The 22902-nt window shown below is 48.0% G+C and overlaps 1 protein-coding gene across 4 annotated transcripts in view; it reads left to right on the top strand.

Moving 5' to 3' along the window:
- MAD1L1 (mitotic arrest deficient 1 like 1) overlaps positions 1–22902 on the top strand; it is a 448177-nt gene that overhangs the window by 280353 nt on the left and 144922 nt on the right. For all 4 annotated transcript variants that reach the window (XM_049904706.1, XM_049904707.1, XM_049904709.1 and 1 more), the window contains 2 exons: positions 252–340; positions 17338–17428. In XM_049904706.1, the coding sequence (XP_049760663.1) occupies positions 252–340; positions 17338–17428 (180 nt within the window). The remainder of the gene's footprint in view (positions 1–251; positions 341–17337; positions 17429–22902) is intronic.

The following is a 22902-nucleotide window of genomic DNA, read 5'->3' as shown; positions in this document are numbered from 1 at the left end:
ACCCAACAGAGGTATAATTGCCCCCCTCCCAGGAGGGGGCCGTGTGAGGGCCTTAGACCACAGGACCTCTTTAGAGTGTCTGTTCTCAGGCTGGAGGGGCCCTTTCCAGCCATCAGGAGCCAGTGGGGGCACTGCTTTGTGTCAGCTGGCCTCTGTCCCAGCCTGTGTCTATGCATGCGGCCTTGTGGCAGCAAGCACCCCCCCCCCCGGCCCACATCTGAGCTGACCCTTGTCCCTGTGTCTTCTTGCAGCTGGAGATGGAGCTGAAGCTCTTGAAGTCCCAGGCAGACCCTGCTGACCAGAGCTTCTTGTTCTCCAGGGAGGAAGTAGACACGCTCAGGTATGGCCTCTCAGCCCTGCCTGTCTCTGCACTTCACTCCTTAACCCCTAGGGTCTGTTCAAGCCTCTCTGTCCTGCCTGCTGGGAAGGTTCTTTCTGTTTAAGTAGAATTCCCTCCACTTGGGCTGCTCTGTCCTGTAGAGTCGCTGTGAGTCAGAATCGACTCCACAGCAGTGAGTTTGGGTTCTTTTTTTGTTTGTTTGGGCTGCTCTCTGCAGAAAAGTTTGTCTCCACTGGTCTGGAGTTTCTCAACGTCATTTCCCAGTCCAACAGTGACAGTCTGGTGGGCTCCTTGCCACTCAGAGCAGAGCAGATATCAGCATCACTAGCCTCTGCTGGGAACTGCAGAAGAGACAGCAGGGACCAGCCACCCCACCTCCCGTGCCATCCGTGGAGGCCGGGAGGAGCTGTGGGTAGGGGTACAGTGGCCAGGTGCAGACCCACCTCCCTCTCAGAAGAGGGTCACACACAAAGCACAACCAGACTGGTTGCATTTCTGTTCGTCATCTACACACCCTCAATCCTCATTTCAGGCGAGCATTTCTTGGTTTTCTCAGGGTGTGTTCACAGTATCTCCTGCCCCTTCCCCACCCCCCACCCCAGCACATCAGCCTTCCCCCAAACCCTGACTTTCCGGAGCACCCCAGGCTGGTGATAAAGACAGTTATTGCCATACACAGAGGACGTGGCTTTTGAGCAGGGTGTTGGGGTTGGAATGGACTCTATGGCAATGTGTTTGGATTTTTGTTTTGTTTGTTTTTTATTTTTTGGTAATCATCAATGGCTCCCTGGGTATTGCAAACAATTAATGTGCTCACTGCTAACCAAAAGGTTGGAGGTTTGAGTCCAACCAGAGGCACCTCAGAAGAAAGGCCCAGAAATCTACTTCTGAAAAATGAGCCATTGAAAACCCTGTGGAGCCCAGTTCTACTCTGACACACATGGGGTCAATATGAGTTGGGTTTGACTCGATGGAAGCTGGTTGGGGTTTGTATGTGTGTGTGTGTGTGTGATCACTGGGTCTCGTTGGGCACAGAGGAAGGGTGTCCCATGCAGCTGGGAGCCCCTGCTACATGACAAGGGCGACTCAGCATTCCAGCTTCACTGTGTCCTTCTGAAAGCTGGGGCAGAGTCATCAGGGGACAGATGCCACCCATCTGTCTCCCGTGGTTCAGGGCCACCAGAGGCACGGAGGGCCCTGGAAAGGGTGAGGCAGGGGCTGTTTGCATGAGGGCCAGTGGTGGAGCGCTGTGACATCAGGGAATGAGGCTGGTGACTATGACCAGCTGCTTAAGGGCCTGGGTGCTGCCTGGAACCATGGGACCTTGGTCCTGTGGGCACAGGGGGCTGCAGCTGCTCAGAGGCAGTTGGGATAGAGGTGGGCACTTCCTCCCTCCTCCCTGAAGCTTGTGTGGCCAAGCCCTTCATCCTCCAGGTGTATCTGCCCAGACCCAGGCTGTGGAGCTGGGCTCACACACAGCTCTCCCACTGTGCCCAGCAGAGCTGCTGCTTGGCTTCCTCTCCCAGGGAGGGATTCTTTCTGCCGGGCCTGACTCCCGGTGACCCCATGTGACAGAGTAGAACTGCTGCATTGTTTCCTAGTCTGTAATCTTTAAGGAAGCAGATATTGCCAGACCTTTTTTTCCGCAGTGCTGCAGGTGGATTTGAACCTCCAGCCTTTAAGTTAGTAACCGAGTCAAGCTGTTCTGCCACCCGGGGACTTCCTCTGTGTCTACAGCCTTTAATTCTGCTGCTAACAGAGCATGCCCTCGGCCTGGTGTGGACCGAACACTGTCTAGGTTCAATTTGTTTTTAGTTTTGTTTGGATTTATATTTTAAAATTTTTTAAAGGCTTTCGTGTTGGTGTTGTTTACATCAGAGCTTCTTGTCCCTGCCACCCCGTTTTGGAAAGCAGCTGTGGAGAGTGCCTTTGTGTCTAATTAATAGAAGTTGGGCCAACGTCTGCTTACGATGCGTCGCTGGGAACAGCAGTGGCTGCCTCAGCCTTGCCCTCCCACCAGCAGTGTAGGAGAGGCACGCAGGGAGGCTGGGCCTGCTGCAGAGACTGGCCGGCCTCCCGGCATCGGGCGCCTGCCCCACTTGGATGTGGAATGACAGCTCTGCCAGGTAGGACTTGGTTCCCGTAGAATGGGAACCTCCCAGGCTCACAGGAACAGGCACCTGAGGACATCCAGTCACACTCAGATTGGCCTCCTCCCCCTTCTCCCGCTCTCTAAAGAAGCTTTCTAGAAGGAGACCCTGTGAACACTCGGGGCCCAGGCACACCTTTGATCTCCCTGCCAGCCGACAGTCACAGGGCCCTTGAGAGAGGGAGGAAGACACAGACGGACAGAGAGGGAATTTAGGAAGTCTCCCTTCCTTAGGTGAAAACTAATTCATCTTTTTAATCTCTTTAAATTTTCCTCCTCCTTTTTTTTTCTCTGAGTGTGAAGTGATGTTCTTGCAAATCTGTTACAAAATTCACTGTGGAGCGTGTTCTGACATGGTTGTTCAGAGGAAGACAGAGTGGATGCTGATGATCGGTCATTCATCACACTCACCCTGAAACAGCCTCCTCCTTCAGGCCTCCCCTCATCTGGGGGCTGGACAGGCCAGGCAGGAGAGGGGCCGGGTGCAGAGGGGGAGGGGCCAGGTGGGGCACAGGGCAGGCCCTGACCCATACGCCTTACCTGGGTACCCACTCTTCCTAGAGGGTAGGGGCAGGGGTAGGCTGGGCCTTTATGATACATGTATAAATGTTGTTGATGGGTTCTGTTGAGTTGATTCCGACTCATAGCGACCCTGAATGATAGAGTGGAACTGCCCCGTAGGGTTTTTTACGCTGTCATCTTTATGGGGGCAAATCACCAAGCCTTTGTCCCATGGAGCCGCTGGATGGGTTCAAACCACCAACCTTTCAGTTAGAAGCCAAGCACTTAGCCATCATCATATACATGTATATATGTAAACATGTTGTCGCCTGCCACCAAGCCAGCTCCAACGCATGGTGGCCCCGTGCACAACAGAACGAAACACTGCCTGGTCCTGCCCCATCCTCACAATTGCTGGTATATTTGAGTCCATTGTTGCGGCCACTGTGTATTTTGAGTCCCTTCCAACCTAGGGGGCTTATCTTCTGGCACTATATTGCACAATGTTCAGTTGTGATGCATGGAGTTTTCATTGGCTAATTTTCAGAAGTAGATTGCCAGACCTTTATTCCTAATATATATATGTGTATCTATTATACGTTTATCTTATATGAATTATGTATATAAATATATGTTTGTTAATGTATATATATACATAAAAGTATGTTTGTTTCTACACATACTCAATTGTATATATAAAAAAAATATATATATATGTGTGTGTATATATATATGTATGTATATATATGAGGAAACCTTGGTGGCATAGTGGTTCAGAGCTGTGGGTACTTACCAAAAGTTCAACAGTTCAGATCCATCAGGCGCTCCTTGGAAAAACTCTGTGCAGCAGTTCTACTCTGTCCTATAGGGTCACTATGAGTTGGAATCAACTCGACGGCAATGGGTTTGGGTTTTCAGGTTTTTTTTTTTTTTTTGGTATATGTATGGAAACCCTGGTGGGGTAGTGGTTAAGAGCTACAGCTGCTAACCAAAAGGTCAGCAGTTCAAATCTACCAGGCGCTCCTTGAAAACCCTATGGGGCAGTTCCATTCTGTCTTATAGGGTCACTATGAGTCAGAATCAACTTGACAGCAACAAGTTTGGTTTCTTTTTGTATGTATATATATCTGTAAAAGGAGCCCTGGTGATGCATGGAGCCTTGGTGACGCAGTGGTTAAGCGCTTGGCTGCTAACCAAAAGGTTGGAGATTCTAACCCATCCAGCGGCTCCACAGGAGAAAGACCTGACGATCTGCTCCCTTAAAGATTAAAGCCTAGAAAACCCTATGGGGCAGTTCTACTCCATCACATGGGGTCGCTGTGAGTTGACATCAGCTGTACAGCAACAACATGTATATATAGACAGATGTATATATACATATAAAACCAGCTGCCGTTGAGTCAATTTCGACTATAGTGACTCTATAGGACAGAGTAGAACTGCCCCATAGGGTTTCCAAGGAGCGCCTGGTGGATTCGAGCTGCCAACCTTTTGGTTAGCAGTCTAGGTCTTAACTGCTATGCCACCACCAAGGTTTCCATATATACATATATGTTGTATATATACATATATCTACATATATGCATCCAAGAAGCACTCATGGCACAGAGCTTAAAGCACTTGGCTGCTAACTGAAAGGTTGCCAGTTTGAACCTACCAGCTTCTCCATAGGAGAAACATGTGGCAGTCTGCTTCGGTAAAGATTTACAACCTTGGAAACCCTGTGGGGCAGTTCTACTCTGACCTATAGGGTAGCTATGAGTCGGAATTGACTCAACGGCAATGAGTTTGGCTTTTTGGTTTATATATATATATATATATATATATAAAACGTCATTTTTTTAACAAAGAAAAATAGGGGAAACTTTAGTCAAGATTTAAGTGACAGCAGCTAAAGGACCTTTCAGCTGGAACAAATCTGGATCTTTCTTTTCTGCTGTCAAATAGCAGCCCTAACCCAGTGCAGATTCTAAATGTTGTCTGTGGGTTTAGCGACGGGGTAGTTTCAGTAATTCCCAAGAAGTGTGTGTCTGTGCCAACTCCGATTAGTCACACTGGCTGGAGTCTCGTTCCCTCCCTCCCAGTGCTCACCCAGCTGCGGTCTGGGCCTCCTTGCACTACACAGGAGCATCACCCTCCTTGCCTGGAGTGGAGGGTGCCTTGTTGCGGAGTCGGGGACACCATGCCCCAGGGGACTGGAGTGGCCATCTGCAGACCCCCATGTGCAGAGGATCCAGCTCTGGGCTTGGCTGTAATGATCATCTCATCACACCCCGGCTTTGTGTCCAGAAGGCACCGCCCCCACCCAGCTTTCAGAGCACACATGTACCTGAGACCTGAAGATAGCCCGAGGGGGTGGGCATGCTGCTCACCACCCCTTCCAGGCCGACTCGTGGCTCTCAGGCCATGGAAAGCAACGGCCAGCATCAGCCTGCTCTGTCCAGTACAAACCCACTTCTTTAGCACTGCAGAGGCAGGGAGTGCAGAGCCCAGCTGCTGGGTCCACAGACAGGCGGCAGCCTCCAGGAGGACACAGCCCTAAACGCTGCGTGGCCAGGTTCTAGGGTTTGGTGGAGGTGCTGAGCCCTGGCTGTCCAGCCAGCACGAGACACCTCGGTTTGACGGAGAGGCCAGGACCAAGCACAGGGGCCTCTGCTGCCATCACACATCTGCCACCTCTAGCTCAGTCCGGAGGCTGAAGAAGTAGATGACGGCTGCTCCCTCTAGTAGTGACCATAATAATTGCAGGAAAAGCTGTCGTTGTTGTTGTTGAGTGCCATAGAGTCAATTCCAACTTACAGTGACCCTGTAGGACAGAATAGAAATGCCCCGTAGAGTTTCCTAGGCTGTAATCTTTATGGAAGAAGCCCTGGTGGCTTAGTGGTTAAGCCCTCAGCTGCTAACTGAGAGGTCAGTGGTTCAAACCCACCGGCTGCTCTAGCCTCTTTGCAGGAGAAAGATGTGGCAGTCTGCTTACATAAAGATTACAGCCTAGGAAACCTTATGGGGCAGTTCTACTCTGTCATATAGGGCCAATATGAGTCAGAATTGAGTCGACAGCAATGCGTTTGGTTTGGTTTAATCTTTACGCAAGCAGATTGCCAGGTCTTTCTCCTATGGAACGAGTGGTAGATTTGAATTTTTAACTTTTCAGTTAGCAGCCGGGTGCTTAACCATTGCACCACCAGGGCTCCATGTTGTTTTTGTTAGCTGCTGTCTAGTTGGCTCCCTACTCGTGGTGACCCCATACACAACAAAATGAAATGCTGCGTGGTCCTGCATTATCCCCACGATGGGCTACAGATCAGACTATTGTGATCCATAGGGTTTTCGTCAGCTGGTTTCTCAAAAGCGGGTTGCCAAGCCTTTCTCCCAAGTCCACCTTAGTCTGGAAGCTCCGCTGAGGCCTGTTCAGCGTCATAGCAACACGAAAGCCTCCACTGACAGACAAGTGGTGGCTACGTGTGAGGAGAACTGGCCCGAAATCAAATGTGGGCCTCCCACGTGGCAGACAAGTGGCGCCATTTTTTTTTATCACTTCCTGTGGGCCAGCGCTTTCTCTGAGTTTCTCATTGAATTCTAATTGCAGCCCCAGGAGGGTTTTTGAAATAATTCGTATTTATCTTACGGAGGAATAATGTGCGCGCAAAGAAATGCATCCATTGTGAATGTACAGTTTAGGGGCAGGAGGAACCCAGGGAACCCAGAGGTAGGGGTAGCTCCTCAGGGCACAGGTAACTTGAAGTTGCATTATCTGTAGAGCATTTTACAATAGGAATCAAACTGAGGAAAAGTCCACCTGCTTTTTATCATCACCATACGCCTGCAGTCCTGAAGAATGCCAGTAATGAAATATACCTCCCACTACCTTCCCCCCACCACGTGCTACAGGTGAGTTCTGACCCTCATGTGTACACACACACACACCCACACCCACACATGCACACACACACACACACACGTCATCACCACAATAAGGGATAGAGTATATCCTACAGGATTTTTTATTTTTTTACTTTCTAAATTACTATATAGCAAAATTGACTTTTTTTCTTATGATGTACAGTTCTACGAATTTTATGTTTTTTTCCCATAAAAGTTTTTTTTATTTTTCATGATTGTTGTTGAGGATATACACAGCAGAAAAAACACCAACAATTTCTGCATATACAATTCAGTGACATTGATTACATTCTTCGAGTTGTGTGACCATTCTCACCGTCCTTTTCTGAGTTGTTCCTCCATGAACTCACTGCCCACTATGATTCATGTCTAATCTAATCTTCCGAGTTGCCGTTGTCAGTTTGATCCTGTACAGATAGATCTTTAAAATGCATAATACTCAAGGTTTGGTTTTAAGAAGACCTCGGGATATTTTTGTTTAAGTTTTAAAGATTTAGGGCAAAAGTTTTGGGGTTTCATCCAGCCTCAATGTCTCCAGAAGTTTTATGAGTTTTAATCACCCCATAATCAGGATATAAAATCGTTCCATCACCTTTAGAACTCGCATACGCTCTCCCTTTAAACTCATCCCACCCACGTGCTCATACCCCTGGCAAACTGACCTGCTCAGGTATAGTTTTGTCTTTTCGAGAACTCCTATAAATGGAATCATAAGATGTATAATCTTTTAAGACTGGCTTCTTTCAATCAGCACAATGTCTTTGAGGTTCATCCAAGTTGTTACACGTATGAAAGTATTATTATTCTTTTATTGCTTAGTAATACTCTATTATGTGGATATCACAGAGGTTTTTTTTGTTATTGTTGTTTTGTGCTTGTAGTTCATTCCCCTGTTGAAGGACATTTGTGTTGTGTACAGTTTTAGGCAATTATGAATAGAGCAGCTATAAACATTTGTGTACAGGTTTTTGTGAACATGAGTTTTTATTTCTCCAGGGTAGCTACCCAGGAGAGGAATTTTTAGGTATACATGAAGCATATGTTTGTTGTTGTTGTTGTTGGGTGCCATTGAGGTGGTTCCAACTCCTGGCAATATTGTCTGTAACAGAACAAAACGCTGCCAGATCCTGTGCCATCCTTAGAACCGTTGCTGTGTTTGAGACCATTATTGCAGCTACTGTGTCAATCTACCTCCTTGAGGGTCTTCCTCTTTTTCACTTACCTGCTGCTTTACTCATACTTTAAAGTGTATGTGTAGTTTTGAAAAATGGGTTGGCAGTTTCTTAAAGAGAAATGCGTGAGAGTTCATGTTACACCACATATTTGTCAGCAGTAGGTATTGTCCATTTTTTCTTTTTAGTCCTTCTAGTGGCCATGTCTTCTCAAGCCGCCTTTTGAAATCTTCTGTTCAGCTCTTTTACTTCATCATTTCTTCTTTTCACTTAAGCTACTCCACATTCAAGAACAAGTTTCAGGGTCTTTTCTGACATCCATTTTGGTCTTGTCTTTCTTGTCATTTTAATGACCCCTTGCTTTCTTCATGTATGATATCCTTAATATCATTCCACAACTCATCTGGTCTTTGGTCATTAGTGTTCAACAGACTTCAGAAGGCAGCTTGAGAAGACTAAGTAAAATATCACAATGAAATGTGAAAAAACCTGGAGTTAGACAACCCAAAGGGAAGAATATGTTCGGCATTTCTCAAGCCGAAAGAACTGAAGAAAAAATTCAAGACTTGAGCTGCAATATTGAAAGATTTATGGGGAAAATATTAAATGACACAGGAAGCATCAAAAGAGGATGGAAGGAATACACACTCTCACTGTACCAAAGAGAACTGGTCAACATTCAACCATTTCAGGAGGCAGCATATGATCAAGAACTGATGGTCCTGAAGAAAGAGGTCCAAGCTGCCCTGAAGGCATTGGGGGAAAAGAAGGCTCCAGGAATTGACAGAATACCGATTCAGATGTTTCAAGAAACGGATGCAGCACCGGAAGGGCTCACTCATCTATGTCAACAAATTTGGAAGACAGCTACCTGGCCAACTGACTAGAATAGATCCATTCCAAAGAAAGGTGATCCAACAGAATGCAGAAATCATCGAACAATATCATTAATATCACACAGTAGTAAAATTTTGCAGAAGATCATTCAAAAGTGTTTGCAGCAGTACATGGAAAGGGAACTGCCAGAAATTCAAGCTGGATTCAGAAGAGGACATGGAAACAAGGAATATCATTGCTGATGTCTGGTGAATCTTGGCTGAAAGCAGAGAATACCAGAAAGATGTTTACCTGTGTTTTATTGGCTATGCAAATACATTAGACTGTGTGGATCATAAGAAATTATGGATAACATTGCAAAGAATGGGAATTCCAGAACACTTAATTGTGCTCATGAGAAACCTATACATAGAACAAGAGGCAGTCATCCAAACAGAACAAGGGGATGCTGCGTGATTTAAAGTCAGGAAATGTGGGTCAAGTTGTATCCTTTCACCATACCTATTCAATCTGTATGCTGAGCAAATAATCCAAGAAGCTGGACTATATGAAGAAGAATGGGGCATCAGCTTTAGAGGAAGACTCATTAACAACCTGCAGTGTACAGGTGACACAACCTTGCTTGCTGAAAGTAAAGAGGATTTAAAGTACTTATTGATAAAGATCAAACACCACAGCCTTTGGTATGGATTACACCTCAACATAAAGAAGACAAAAATCCTCTCAACTGGTCCAATAAGCAACATCATGATAAATGAAGAAAATATTGACGTTGTCGAGGATTTTACTTGGATCCACGATCAATGCCTATGAAAGACGCATTGCATTGCTGCAAAAGACCTCTTCGAAGTGTTAAAAAACAAAGATGTCATTTCAAGGACTAAGGTGCGCCTGACCCATTCCATGGTGTTTTCAACTGCCTCATATGCATGTGAAAGCTGGACAATGAATAAGGAAGACAGAAGAAGAATTGATGCCTTTGAGTTAGGGTGTTAGCGAAGAGTATTGAATATACCATGGACTGCCAGAAGGAAACCCTGGTGGCGTAGTGGTTAAGTGCTACGGCTGCTAACCAAAGGGTCCGCAGTTCGAATCCACCAGGCGCTCCTTGGAAACTCTATGGGGCAGTTCTACTCTGTCCTATAGGGTCACTATGAGTCGGAATCGACTTGATGGCACTGGGTGGTTCTGGGGCCAGAAGAATGGACAAATTTGTCTTGGAAGAATTACAGCCAGAATGTTCCTTAGAAGCAAGGATGGCAAGACTTTGTCTCACATACTTTGAACGTGTTATCAGGAAGGAAGAGTCCCTGGAGAAGGACATCCTGCTTGGTAAAGTAGAGGATCAGTGCAAAAGAGGAAGACCCTCAACAAAATGGATTGACTCAGTGGCTGCAAGAATAAGCTAAAGCATAACAATGATTGTGAGGATGGTGCAGGACCAGGCAGTGTTTGTACATAGGGTCAGTATGAGTTGGAACCGACTGCACGGCACCAAACAACAAGTGGGCATGTAGTGTCTCTCATCTTGGTTTTTGTGTGCATTTCTCTAATGGCTACGACATAATGGCTAAGCACTCAGCTGCTAACAGAAAGATTGATGAGGTTCAAACTCCTCCAGCAGCTCTGTGGGAGAAAATACCTGGTGATCTGCTCCTATAAAGATTACGCCCTTAGAAACCCTCTGGTGCATTTCTGCTCTGCCCTATAGCATGGCTGTGAGTCAGAATCGACTCCACAGTACACAACTATGACAACAATGGCTACTGAGGTCAAACAACTTTTCATGTGCTTATTTGAAGTGCCTGTCCAATTTTTTTGCTCGTTTTTTTAAATTCAGTTTACTTAATGTTGAGTTTTGCAAGTTCTTTTATATTTTGGATATAAATCCCTTGTCAAATATGTGTCTTAGGCTGAGTTCTCCAGAGAAGCAAAACTAGTAAAGTATATACGTATATATATAGAGAGAGATTTATATCAAGAAAATGGCTCACGTGGTTGTAGAGGCTAGAACATCCCAAGTCCATGGGTCAGAATATAGGCTTCTTCTGATTCACATAGCTGTAGGGCCTGGTGAACCCAAGATCAACAGGTCAGAGAGCAGGGCACTTACTCACAGGCTGTGAAGATCAGAGAATCCCAAGATCGGCAGGCAAGACCACAGGTAAGCTGCTAGCTCAAGTCCCAAGAACAGGAGGTCAGACAAACAGGAGCCAGCTGCCCCCACTAGCCTTGCCAGAATGTCCACTTATATTCGATGCAGGCCGCAAGCCCAAGGAAACTCCTTTCAACTGATGGGCTTCTCACAGCAGATCCCATCATGGAGGTGATCACGTTATAACAAATCTCACCATGGAAATGATCACATCACATGACAAACCACTGAGAATCGTGGCCCAGCCAAGTTGACACACAACTTGAACCATCACATGTGATTTGCAAATATTTTCTCTTATTCTGTAGCTTGTTTGTTTGTTTGTTTTAATTCTCTTAACATTGTTTTTTCTAGAGCAAACATTTTTAATTTTGATGATACTATCTTAGTTATCTAGTGCTGCTATAACAGAAATACCACAGGTGCTTGGCTTTAACCAGCAGAAATTTACTCTCTCACAGTTTAGGAAGCTAGAAGTCCAAATTCAGGGTGCCAGCTCCAGGGGAAGGCTTTCTCTGTTGGCTCTGAGGGAAATTTCTCATCATAAATCTTCCCCTGGTTTAGGAGCTTCTCAGTGCAGTGACCCTGGGTCCAAAGGACACGCCCCACTCCTAGCTTTTCTTGCTTGGTGGTAATGAGGCCCCTCTCCTCTCTGCTAGCTTCTCTCTTTTATATCTCAAAAGAGATTGACTCAAGATACAACCTAATCCTGTAGAGTGTGTCCTGCCTCATTAACATAACTGCCTCTAATCCTGCCTCATTAACATCGTAGAGGTTAGGGTTTACAACACATAGGTAATTACGCCAGATCTCAAACTGGAGGACAGCTACACAATACTGGGAATCATGGCCTAGCCAAGTTGACACACATTTTGGGGGGACACAGTTCAATCTATAACAAAGTCTGATTTATTAATCTTCTCTCTCATGGAACTTGTTTTTGGTTTCAAATCTAAGAACTCTTCAGCTAGCCCAAGGCAGCAAAGACTTTCTCCTGTTCTTTATTCTAAAACTTTTATAGTTCTACAGTGAAGCATGTGATCCATGTTCGGTTAATCTTTGTGCAAGATATGAGGTCGAGGTCGAGGTTTACTTTTTGCCTACGGGTGTCCAATTGCTCCAACACCATTTATTGAAAAGGCTCCCTTTCCTCCACTGAATTGCTTTTGCACCTCTGCCAAAAGTCAGTTGGGCATGTTTGTTGCTTCTATTTCTGGACTGTCTGTCTTGTTCTTTTGCTCGATGTGTTTATACCTTTGCCACTGCCTTGGTTACTGTAACCTTATAGTTAATCTTAAAATCTGGTTCTATGATTCCTCCAATTTTTTTACTGTTGCAGAATGGTTTCAGCAATTCTCATTCCTTTGTGTTTCCATATACATTTTAGAATCAGTTCGTCTGTATCTACAGATATTCCTGCTGAGATTTGGATTGGTATTGGGTTAAATCTATGTAGTTCTATTTGGGGGAGAATTAACATTCTCCTGATTGTGAGTCTTACAATCCATGATCACCATATGTATCTCCTACTTCTCTAATTACTTAGGTCTTTGATTTCTTTCATCAGCATACAGATTCTGTACATGTTTTGTTAGATTTATACCTAAGTTTTTCCTTTTTTTTTTTTTTTGGTGCCCTGGACATTTTGAATATCACATTACGTGAGGCTGTATGTGTTGTGTGAACCCTACAAAGACTGTCAGCATCCTTGTGGCAGCTGTCCATCAACCCAGTTAGGTCCAGGCCTCAGGCCCCAGCGTTATGTGAGGAGGTGACAATGTCTGTTTGGGTTTCTAGGCCTTGACCATGATTCTCTCCCCTCTCCAGTGGGCACTGCCCAGCAGCCAGTCTGGGGCCTTGGGAGAAACTGTTAGTGGATCCATTTCTTGGTGTTGGGCACACTGACTCGGGGAAGACCCTCATACCTGCAGCTCTGGGGTGAGCCTGGGAGAGCGGAGCAACTGTACGGAATCTCTCTACCATCTCCCTGGCACATTCAGAATCCCCAGGCCACCCCTTATGGGCCTTGCGGTGGCTCTGTGGCCTCTACCATGTGCGTCCACGACTGGGCCTGCGTCCAGCCCAACCAGAGGAGGAAGAATGCAGCAGGAGTCTGCTCCATCGGGTGGGGAGGAGTCCTCTCCTCAGGGCTTAGGCCCCTGCGTATCCTGCTGCTGCTGTACCCTCTCTCAGTGAGCTCACAGTTTTCCCCAGAAGAAAGGAAAGCTGCTTTCACAGCACAGAAACCAGCATTACTGATGTGAGTTTGCTCTCTGACAGCCCGGATGGGGTACAGCCACTTTGTTAATGTATCTGCAGCTACACAGACATACGTGTTTGAATTTAGCCCTTGAGAGCAGCGTGCTCACTGGTCTTCAGAGTCCACAGTGCCCTCCTTGTAAAGAGACCTGGTAGGACTTCCCCTCAGCCTCACACTCAGATGCAACCCCCCCGCCCCCCGCAGAAGGCGGCTTCTTCAAGGTGACCTTGGAGGCTGGGCCCACAACCTGCTCACTGAGACACGTGGGGAAGTGATCTCTCATCTGAGCCTTTCCCTCGAAGGAACACAATGGTTAAGAGCAATAAGACCTAGGTAGACCACTTACCAGCTGGGGGCTCTTGGGTGTCACTGGACTTCTGTGAGTCTCAGTTTCCTCTTCTTTAAAATGGGATAGTAGTAGTACTTCCTGGTTGGACTGGACTGAGGACTGAATGAGTTGTTCATATACACTTAGCACTTCCTAGGTGCCTGAGATTCTTCCCAGGTAAATGTCCACTGCTACCTGTCATGTAGGATAGGTCTCACACTGCATATAGCTAACTTCCTGTCTCCCATCCTTAAAGGAGCTGGGTAGTGCTGGGCACCCCACTACCCCTCTGTCAGTTTGTGGCACTGTGGAGGCTTGCGTGTTGCTGTGATGCTGGAAGCTATGCCACCGTTATTTCAAACACCAGCAGGGTTACCCATGGTGGACAGGTTTCAGTGGAGTGCCAGACTAAGACTAGGAAGAAAGGCCTGGCAATCTACTTCTGAAAATTAACAGTGAAAGCCCTATGGATCATAACAGAACATTATCCAATATAGAGCTAGAAGATGAGTCCCTTAGATTGGAAGGCACTCAAAATGCAGTGGCCACAACAATGGACTGGAGCATGTCAACAATTGTGAAGATGACATAGGACTAGGCAATGTTTTATTCTGTTGTACATAAGGTAGCTAGAATCAGAGCCGAATGGATGGCAGCTAATAACAACAGTATTGGGAATTGGTCAGATGTCTTGGTGGCCAGGAGCTCCCATCCCAGGAGGCAGCTCGTTCCCCTGCTGTTGCTGAGTCTGGTGCACGTGTAAATGCTGCAGCACACCTGTGCAGGGCAGATTGCGATGTCTGTCCGAGTCTCAGATACACACACCCTCTGACCAAGAACTCCACCTCCAGAAGTAACTCCTGCAGGTGTCCTAGTGCCTGTATGAACAACCAGCTTATTGCAGCGTGGTTTTTTCTTATAGCTTTATGGAGGTTTAATCGACACACAATAAACTGTACATATTTTAAGTCAATAGCTTGATGAGTTCTGCCATATGTATACACTCAGGAAGGTCTTTGCTCAGTAGTGAGCAAAATCAGCCGTAGACTGAGCACTGCCCTAAGGCAGACAGGCAAATCAGAAAAGCAAGACCTGAAAGGATCAAACTCTTTCCAATAGCAAAGCTCAAGAAGATTTAGAGAAATTCAGAAATATCCAGCACCCAACAAGCTCAGGCTCACAATGTCTGCCATCCACTCAAAGATTACCGGGCACTGAAGCGTATGGTCTGATGAGTTTTGATATTTGTATACACTTGCGGAAACATCGCCACCATCAGGACCGTGACCTGTCCACTACCCCCTACCATTTCCTCTTGCTTGAATGTAAACTCTCTTCCTCTTCTTCCCTCCCACCCCCAAGCACCCACCTATCTGCTTCTAGTCATTGTAGATTCTTTGGATTTTCTTGAGTTTTATATAAATGGAGTCACACTCCATGGAGTATGTGCTCTTTTTGTCTGACTTCTTTCAGTGTCATTATTTGGAGCCATCAGTGTGCACACATCGATGCTTTGTTCTTTTTTATTGCTGAGTAGTATTCCACTGTGTGGCTATTCTACAAACTGTTCATGCATTCGCTTGTGGGTGGACATTTGGCTTTTTTCCAGCCTGGGGGTGTTAAAAAGAAAGCTGTTGTATTTTACAAATATAGTTATTATATAGAAATATACTTTCTTTTCTCTTGGACATATATCTCTATTTTTAAACATTCTTTTTGTCTCTGATTTGTTTCTGATCATTTCTGTTGCTTTCTCTTAAAGCTCACTGATTTTTCTTTTGCAGTCAGTGTCCAACCAATCATTAATCCCAACCGGCGTGTTCTTCATCTCAGACACTGTAGCTTCCACTGCTAGAAGTTTGATGTGGTCTTTTTAAATGTGTTCCATGTCTGTACTTAACTTTTGAGCACATGGAGTATGTGGTAATAGCTGTCATAATGTCCTTGTTTGCTGACTTCAGTATCTGTGCTGTTTTTGGTAGGTTTCAACCGAATGATTATTCTCATTATGGATCACGTTTTCCTGCTCCTTTTAGTGCCTGGTAATCCTTGAGTGGATGACAGACATTGTAAACTTGAGCTTGTTGGGTGCTGGATGCTTTTATATTCTTGTGACTCTTCTGAGCTTTGTTCAGAGATGCAGTTAAGTTTCTTGGAAAGAGTTTGGTCCTTTCAGGTCTTTTCTGATTTGCCCTGCCGTCCTGGACCAGTGCTCAGACTATGGCCGATCATGCCGGCATTGAGCCAAGCAAGACCTTCCCAAGTCTCTACCCAATGCCCTGTGAATGACGTTTTCCCATCCGACTGGTGGGAACCGGCATGGTTTCTGTTCCTGTGTGAGTGCCAGGTGTTGTTGTTGGGTACCTTCCAGTCTGCTCTAACTCATAATGACCCCACGAGACAGTAGAACTGCCCTACAGGGTTTTCTAGGCTGTAATCTTTGTGGAAACAGATCACCAGGTGTTTCTCCCATGGAGCTACTGAGTGGGTTTGAGCCTCCAACTTTTTGTTTAGCAACCCAGTACTTAAGTGTTGCATCACCAGGGATCCTTTCCTTCGCTTTAGGCCTTGACGACTTTTATTACTTTTAAACCCTGAGAGTATGTTACTTATTCAAAAATTTAAACTTAAAAATGATGATAGCAATAGAAAGTTCCTTATGGTAAGCTAAAGCCTGCCCCATTCCTATCCCAGCCACAGTCTTGGTTTTACACTCTGGACCCACAGGGGACAAGGGGACTCCCCATGGGCCACACTTCAAGCCTGCTTTTTTTCCTCTTAGTTTTCTCCTCTCTAGCTCATCAGTGCCTTTCATACCCGACACTGGAAATCTTTTCCTGTCTTCTCATGGATTCTGTAGACTTTCCTCAGGTCATTTTCTTGTTTCTCAGTGTCCTTTTAAAGTATACTGTCACTCATTCCAGGATGGACAGATGGGCATGGGACACACTTAGATTCCTGCACGTCCCACCTCCTGTTGGTTTTCGCTTGTGCTTCCTGTCTGATTGTAGTCAACTGCGAAAGTCTTTTCCATTAGAATACATGCCGTTGGTGGGCTCTCCCATCTTGAACTTGCTTCATTTTTGCAATTTTTTCTTCATTGTCATTCCTTGGCTCTTGGAGTTTCATGTATTTATATTGGGGCACAAAACTGCATTGCGAGGTCTAACAACATTTCACTTTTCCATCACCAGAGCATAAGACTTTTCCAGCATAGGCTGCGGCTGATACCTTGTGCTTGGCCTTCTGTCTTCTTTATCTAGTGCTGCTATAACAGAAATAACCACAAGTGAGTGGCTTTAACAAACAACAGAAATTTATTTTCTCACAGTTTTAGGAGGCTAGAAGTCCAAATTCAGGATGCCATTTCTAGGGGAAGGCATTCTTTCTCTGTCCACTCAGGGGGGAATGGCCTTGTCTCTTTTCAGCTTCTATTCCTTGGCTCCTTGGTGATCTTCATATGGCATGGCATCTGTCTTTCCCCATCTGCTTGCTCACTTGCTTACTTGCTTGTTTAATCTCTTTTATATCATAAAAGAGGTTGACGTAAGATATACCCTATACTATCTCATTAATACAGCAAAGAAAACTCATTCCCAAATGGGATTATAACCACAGATGTAGGGGTTAGGATTGACAACACATATTTTGGGGGGATGCAATTCAAGCCATAACACCTTCTCCCTCTGCAGATTAAAGATCGAGGAGCTGGAGGGAGAGCGGAGACGTCTGGAGGAAGAAAAGAAGACGCTCGAGATGCAGCTGGAGAAGCTCACCCTGCAGGTAGGCATTGGCAGGGTGCCCGTAGAGGGTGTCTTCATCAGCCGTTCCCTGGCCTCTTGGCTCCTTCCCAGTGTGTGTCCATGGTTCCTGCACCCATGGAACATCCTACATCCTGGCTGTTAAGACTAAAAGGAAACCCCTTGCACACACAAGGTGGAGCACAAAATGTCCAGACCAAAGGGAAACCCCTTGCACACACCTGGTGGAGCACAGAATGTCCTGGAGTCCAGTAGAGGCAGGTGCAACGCCCCTGGACAGTCCCCTCAGGGAAGCATGTCCCTGACCCTGAACTGGCACCACTGTGAATCGGCTGCCTGTCCCCTGCCCCCTCGGGGAGTGCATCCCTGACCCATGGCTTGGCTGCCCCGCCCCACCCCGTCATCTCTCAAGTGATGCCCCTTCTCACACCCTGCTGCTGACAGAGAGACTGGGGTCTCTATGTGTCTTTGCATCACTGGGAGCTGGACACACATGAGTGGAGCTGCCACAGAGACGTCTTCTCTGTTTGATTTTGGGTTTCTCTCCAAGCCTGTCCCCATTGATGCCACCTGTCTACAGCTGTGACATCAGGCCACTGTTTACATTGTTCTAGTCTTACTTCCTTTTCACTTCCATCCTCGTCCTTGGGTCTGAATGGTTCTCTAGCAGGAAACCCCCAGGCTGAAACTACCCAGATTTTAGACAGGCCATTGATTTTATCTTGACACCTATTAGAGGCAAATCAAGTCTCTTTTTTATTACCTGTTCCTGGAGCCAGGAGAAGTGACAACTTTGATAAAGCGCAGTGCGGCAGGCTGAGTCTCTGGCTCTCAGATCTGTCAGCTCACTCTGCTATAATTGGGCTGCTGTCCCCAGATGGGGAGCAGAGCGGGCCGTCGGCAGGTGAACTGCAGGCCGCCATGATGGGCCATGTCACAGTGGGAGTGCTAATGTCTCTCTGGGTGTTTGTCAAGCTCCTCCGTAGCTTCTCACACCTGGGGTGCAGAGTGTCCCTGCCAAAAGGGCTCACCCCATTTTCTGGACGTTGAGGCCAGTTAGAGTACTGGTTACATCTGGTGTTTCAAGAAGCAGGTGCAACGGGTGGTGAGGGCTGAGTTCTGTGTCTGGCCCTCGGGCCACACCTCGCCCACGTTGGCCCCTACTGCCACCTGTCACTTTAAGGGGTGCATTCTCTGGGTGTCTCATACTGGGGCTCCTGGGGGGTAGGCAGGGCCAGGTCCCTCCTCTGTGCTGGGGTGAGGGGGCATGAGGGATGGGCTGGATGATGCTAACCATTGACCCATGGCGTGTCTTCCTCACAGAGCTCTGCTTCCCAGCACCTGGGGGTGGGGCGCTTTCTTGTCCAGTGCACCTCCTGGGGTGCTTGGGGCTGGGGGTCTGGGTGCTGGCCAAGCGGACGGTCTGGTTGCAGCATCAGCGTTGGGGGCGTAGCCAGGTCCACCCCCATCCCACACCAAGGCTGCATCCTGCAGACATGCAGTAGAGCCACCAGCGTGAGAGGGAGATCCCACAGTCTGAAGTGGGAGTGATGGTGGTCCAGAGTCAGACGTGTGGACATCAGGGTGGGGCCGGGGAGGGAGCCAGTCAGCCACAGCCTGAGGGGCCAGCACACCGGCTTCTGGGTCTGACGGACCCAGACCTGAGCTGCTCAGTACCTGGCCCCACGGTCCCGGGTTGTCTTGGATGGTCCTGGCAGTTGAGTCTCAGCACTCCCTTATAGAGTCAGGGTGACCATGCCATGTGGCAGGTTGTTGGGGGGCCAAATGCCAGGACTTTTGCCCCACACCTGATGCTCAGAGATACTCAAGAAGACGTACTGGTCCTGTCCGTCCATTTCCTTCCTCCCTTCTCCAGGGTGGGACACAGGACAGGGATGACATCAACCAATTGCCCGGCCACAGCTCATTTCCCCTTCCCTTTCCTCCTCCCGGTGAGCCCCCTTCCTGCATGGAAGCCTCAGGCCTCCAGCCCAGACAAGGGGCTGGTGGAGGCGGCTGCTCCGGGCAGGAGGAGGCTGGGCCCCTGAGAGCACCGTCTGAGCTGTGTTCACGGTGGCAGGGGCTGGTGAAGTGCCCCTCAAGCCAGCCCCCTCCCACTCCCACCCTCCTCTCTCTTCCTTTGGAGAGGAGAGTCTTCCAGTTAGGCCGCTTCAAGGAAGATTGATTAAAATCAGCTGCAGTTGGACTTAATTGGGAACATATGCTTGGAGAGGGAGCTCGACTAGAACTTTGTGTAATTAGTTCACAGCTGGTTGGCGAGGAAACACAGCTCCAGTTACAGCCCGGTGCCGGGCGGGGCTCGCTGGGCGCTGGTCTCGGGGGCACAGGCCAGGGGTGAGGAGGGGAGGGGGCGGCACGCTGGAGTGGCTGCACTAGGCTGGCTGCCCCTCTGGGTCTCCCCACGGACCAACGCTGTAAAATGGGGGTACCATCTAACCTTCTCTAACTTCACAAAGGAGAAGGGGAATCAAGATCAACAGCCGAAGGCTGATTCCCATGAGACAGAGGTCAGGCAAGCCTCCTTTCTCCACCATCTTTGCCAGTTCTGACACCAACCATCCCTCGCACAGCGCTCTCTGCTTCTCTGCTGGGTTTGATTATTCATTGAAGCGGCCACAGAGAACTCACAGACCACACTCACAATTATGGGATTTATTAGGGAAGTAACAGTTACCAACTCAAGCTCAAGAACACTCAGGATACAGTTCCTGCATCAGGACAGCCTCTCCCCAGCTGTGCTGGAGGGCACGCCTTTTTCTGGCCCTAGGCCTCTGCCCAAAGGCACTCAGGTTTCTCTCTTCGTGGGCCGGGAAGCCCACCTCACCATCTCCAGCCTCTGGGTCTCACCTGCTGGTCCCTCCTTCCTTGGTGGTGGTGGGCTCCTCTTCTCCACTCTGGAATTGGCTCTTTTTTAAGGCAAAACTAACCAATCGCCTTGGTGAGCCACAATTACTGTATCACACAGTCCCGCCCAATCACCTGGGTGGGAGTTACAAGACCATAGCTAGAGAGGCCACACACAAAAGTAATTAATCTCACCGGGGACAAATGCATACTCATGTAGTAACCTGAGTGTGTTTATTTTTTATTAATTTTTTAAAAAAAATTTTTGGTGGTAAAAAACATATATACATAACCTTTTGCTATTTTAACCACTTTTACGTGCACAATTCAGTGGCATTAATCACATTCTCCACACTGTACAACCATTACCACTATCCATTTCTAAAGATTATTCACCCCAAACAGAAACCCCACACCCCTCCCTTTTCTTCTCCCCTGCCCCCTAGCCCCTAGTAACCACTAATAACTTTGGTCTATATGCATTTGTCTATTGTAGATAAAGTCATGTAAGTGGGATCGTTCAGTATTTGTCATTTTGTGTCTGGCTTGTTTCACTTGACATCACCTTTTCAAGGTCCATCCATATCAGGACTTCATTCCTCTTTATGGCTGAGTAATACTCCATTGCGTGAATAGACCACATTGTGTTTAACCATTCACTAGCTGATGGCGACTTGGGTTGTTTCCATCTTCTGGCTATTTTGAAAACTCTTGCTATCAACATTGTCGATCTGCTTCTGTAAAGATTACAGCCAAGAAAATTCTATGCGCACAGCTCTACTCTGACACACATAGGGTTGCCACGAGTTGGAGTCAACTTGATGTCAGTGGGTTTGATTTTCTCGTTTTGTCCCCCAATCCAGAAATCTACCCCTCTGCACCCTTACCCAGTCTTTCCCATTGTCCTGGTGCTTCTCTTCCAGGAAGCTCTGGGCCGTGACCTGGTGGGTTGGGGGTCTGCTGGGACCCTGCCCCTGTCTTGGCCATGGCCCTTTTTCTTCCCAGCTGCTTCCCAGCCCATCTTCAAAGCACAGTCTCCCTAGCCTGGGGTCTGCAGACCCAAGGCCATGTGACCTGTTGTCCTTTCTTTGCTCAAACCCTGTGAGGACCCGCCTCCCAGCAGATGGCTATGTGGTGCGGAGAGTGGCTAAGATTCCTGATGGGGAGTGGACCAGCTGTGTGGCCCTGGCTTCCGTTCCTGCCTGTGATGGGGAGCTGACTGCGCTGGCCCCCAGGGTTACCTGAGAGTGAGGGGGCACTGTAGCCAGGGCCTGGTGCTGCTACTGCTGCTGCCGTTCATCTCATTAACAACACTAGGATCTGTCACTGCCAACCTTGTGTATAGGGGCATGGTGTTTCACAGTTCTGTTTCTGAACGGCCGAATTGTGGATCGTGAAGGCCACTGTGGCAGGTGATGTTCTGAGGCGTATGGTCTAGAGGGGCAGATACCAGAAAGGCCAGGGTGAGGTACTAGGTGGACTAAGGTATGGGGAGGTTCTGTCCTGAGGCAGTTGCTAAGCTGTGTGTCCAAAGCAGAGACAAGCCAGGTTTCTCGTTCTGAGGGCTTCACTGTGTCCGTGCCACCCACCAGGCGGTGCTGGTGCAACCAGCATCTAACCCAGTTTCATACTTTGGTTCAGAAGGTTTGCAGGCGTCCAGGTGCACCCCCTCATTGCTGCGCTCGGTGTGAACCACAGCTGCTCTGTGACATGTCCACCTGTGCGTCCATTTTAGCTTTCCAATACACCTTAAACTGCAAACGCGTGTCACGTCCCCCGGTACTCAGTGTAACATCATTAACTAGGTTCATCTCGGCATTTGAAGCCTGGCTTCCCTGCCCCTCGCTGTTGCCTAATCACGGTGGGGGCCAGGGGCTGGTGGGACCTCCCTCCCCTTATGCATTGGAGCGGTTTTCCAGAAGGTTCCCTTCTGCCTTTCTCCCCACTGTAAGCTGTCAGGTGGGCCCTCACTGCAATGCCCTCCTCAGGTACCAGGCACCACCCCTCTTGGCTAGGTAGGGGTTGGGGGCGCCAGTGGGTGGTACCGCCCTGGATCCCCCGAGGTGGGGCTCAGGAAGGAGACGCAGACATGCAGCCTGGTGACATTTCAAACAAGTGTGTCTTTTTTGGAAATGGAGTGCGTAGAAAATTGCCAGGTTCCCTGTGAGTGGAAGGCATGCAGTGCCCATGGAAACTGTCCCCATGCTGTCCCTACGTCACCAGGCGGGCAGCCTGTCTAATCTTAGATGCTCGGTGAGGGTGGCAGGCAGGAGCCCCTCACCTGCCCTCCTCCCATTTCCCAAGCGCTTCCCCACTCTCTTCAAGCACCCGGCCATCTCCCACAATGACAGTGACAGTGTGCACAGGGACCATGAAGAGCCCTAGCGCTGCTAGGCCATTTCACACACAGCCCTGGAGCAACCCAGAGCGTCGGGCCCTCACCCGTCAGTGAGGATAGTCCTCTTCCCCCAACCTCCTCATGTCTTCTGTACCCCCGACCTCAGTCTTGCCCACCTGGGAGCTGTACATCTGCAGCGGGGACTAGCCATGTCTCCTCCAGAACCCCTCCTGCCTCTCTGGTTCTGTCCTTGACCCCCCACCATTGACCAGCACAGCCGGGGCATGTCTCTC

This window comes from Elephas maximus, chromosome 12, assembly GCF_024166365.1.
Source record: "Elephas maximus indicus isolate mEleMax1 chromosome 12, mEleMax1 primary haplotype, whole genome shotgun sequence".
Lineage (NCBI taxonomy): Eukaryota > Metazoa > Chordata > Mammalia > Proboscidea > Elephantidae > Elephas > Elephas maximus.
The sequence above is the reverse complement of the archived record's forward strand: the minus strand, read 5'-3'. Positions and strand labels throughout refer to the sequence as shown.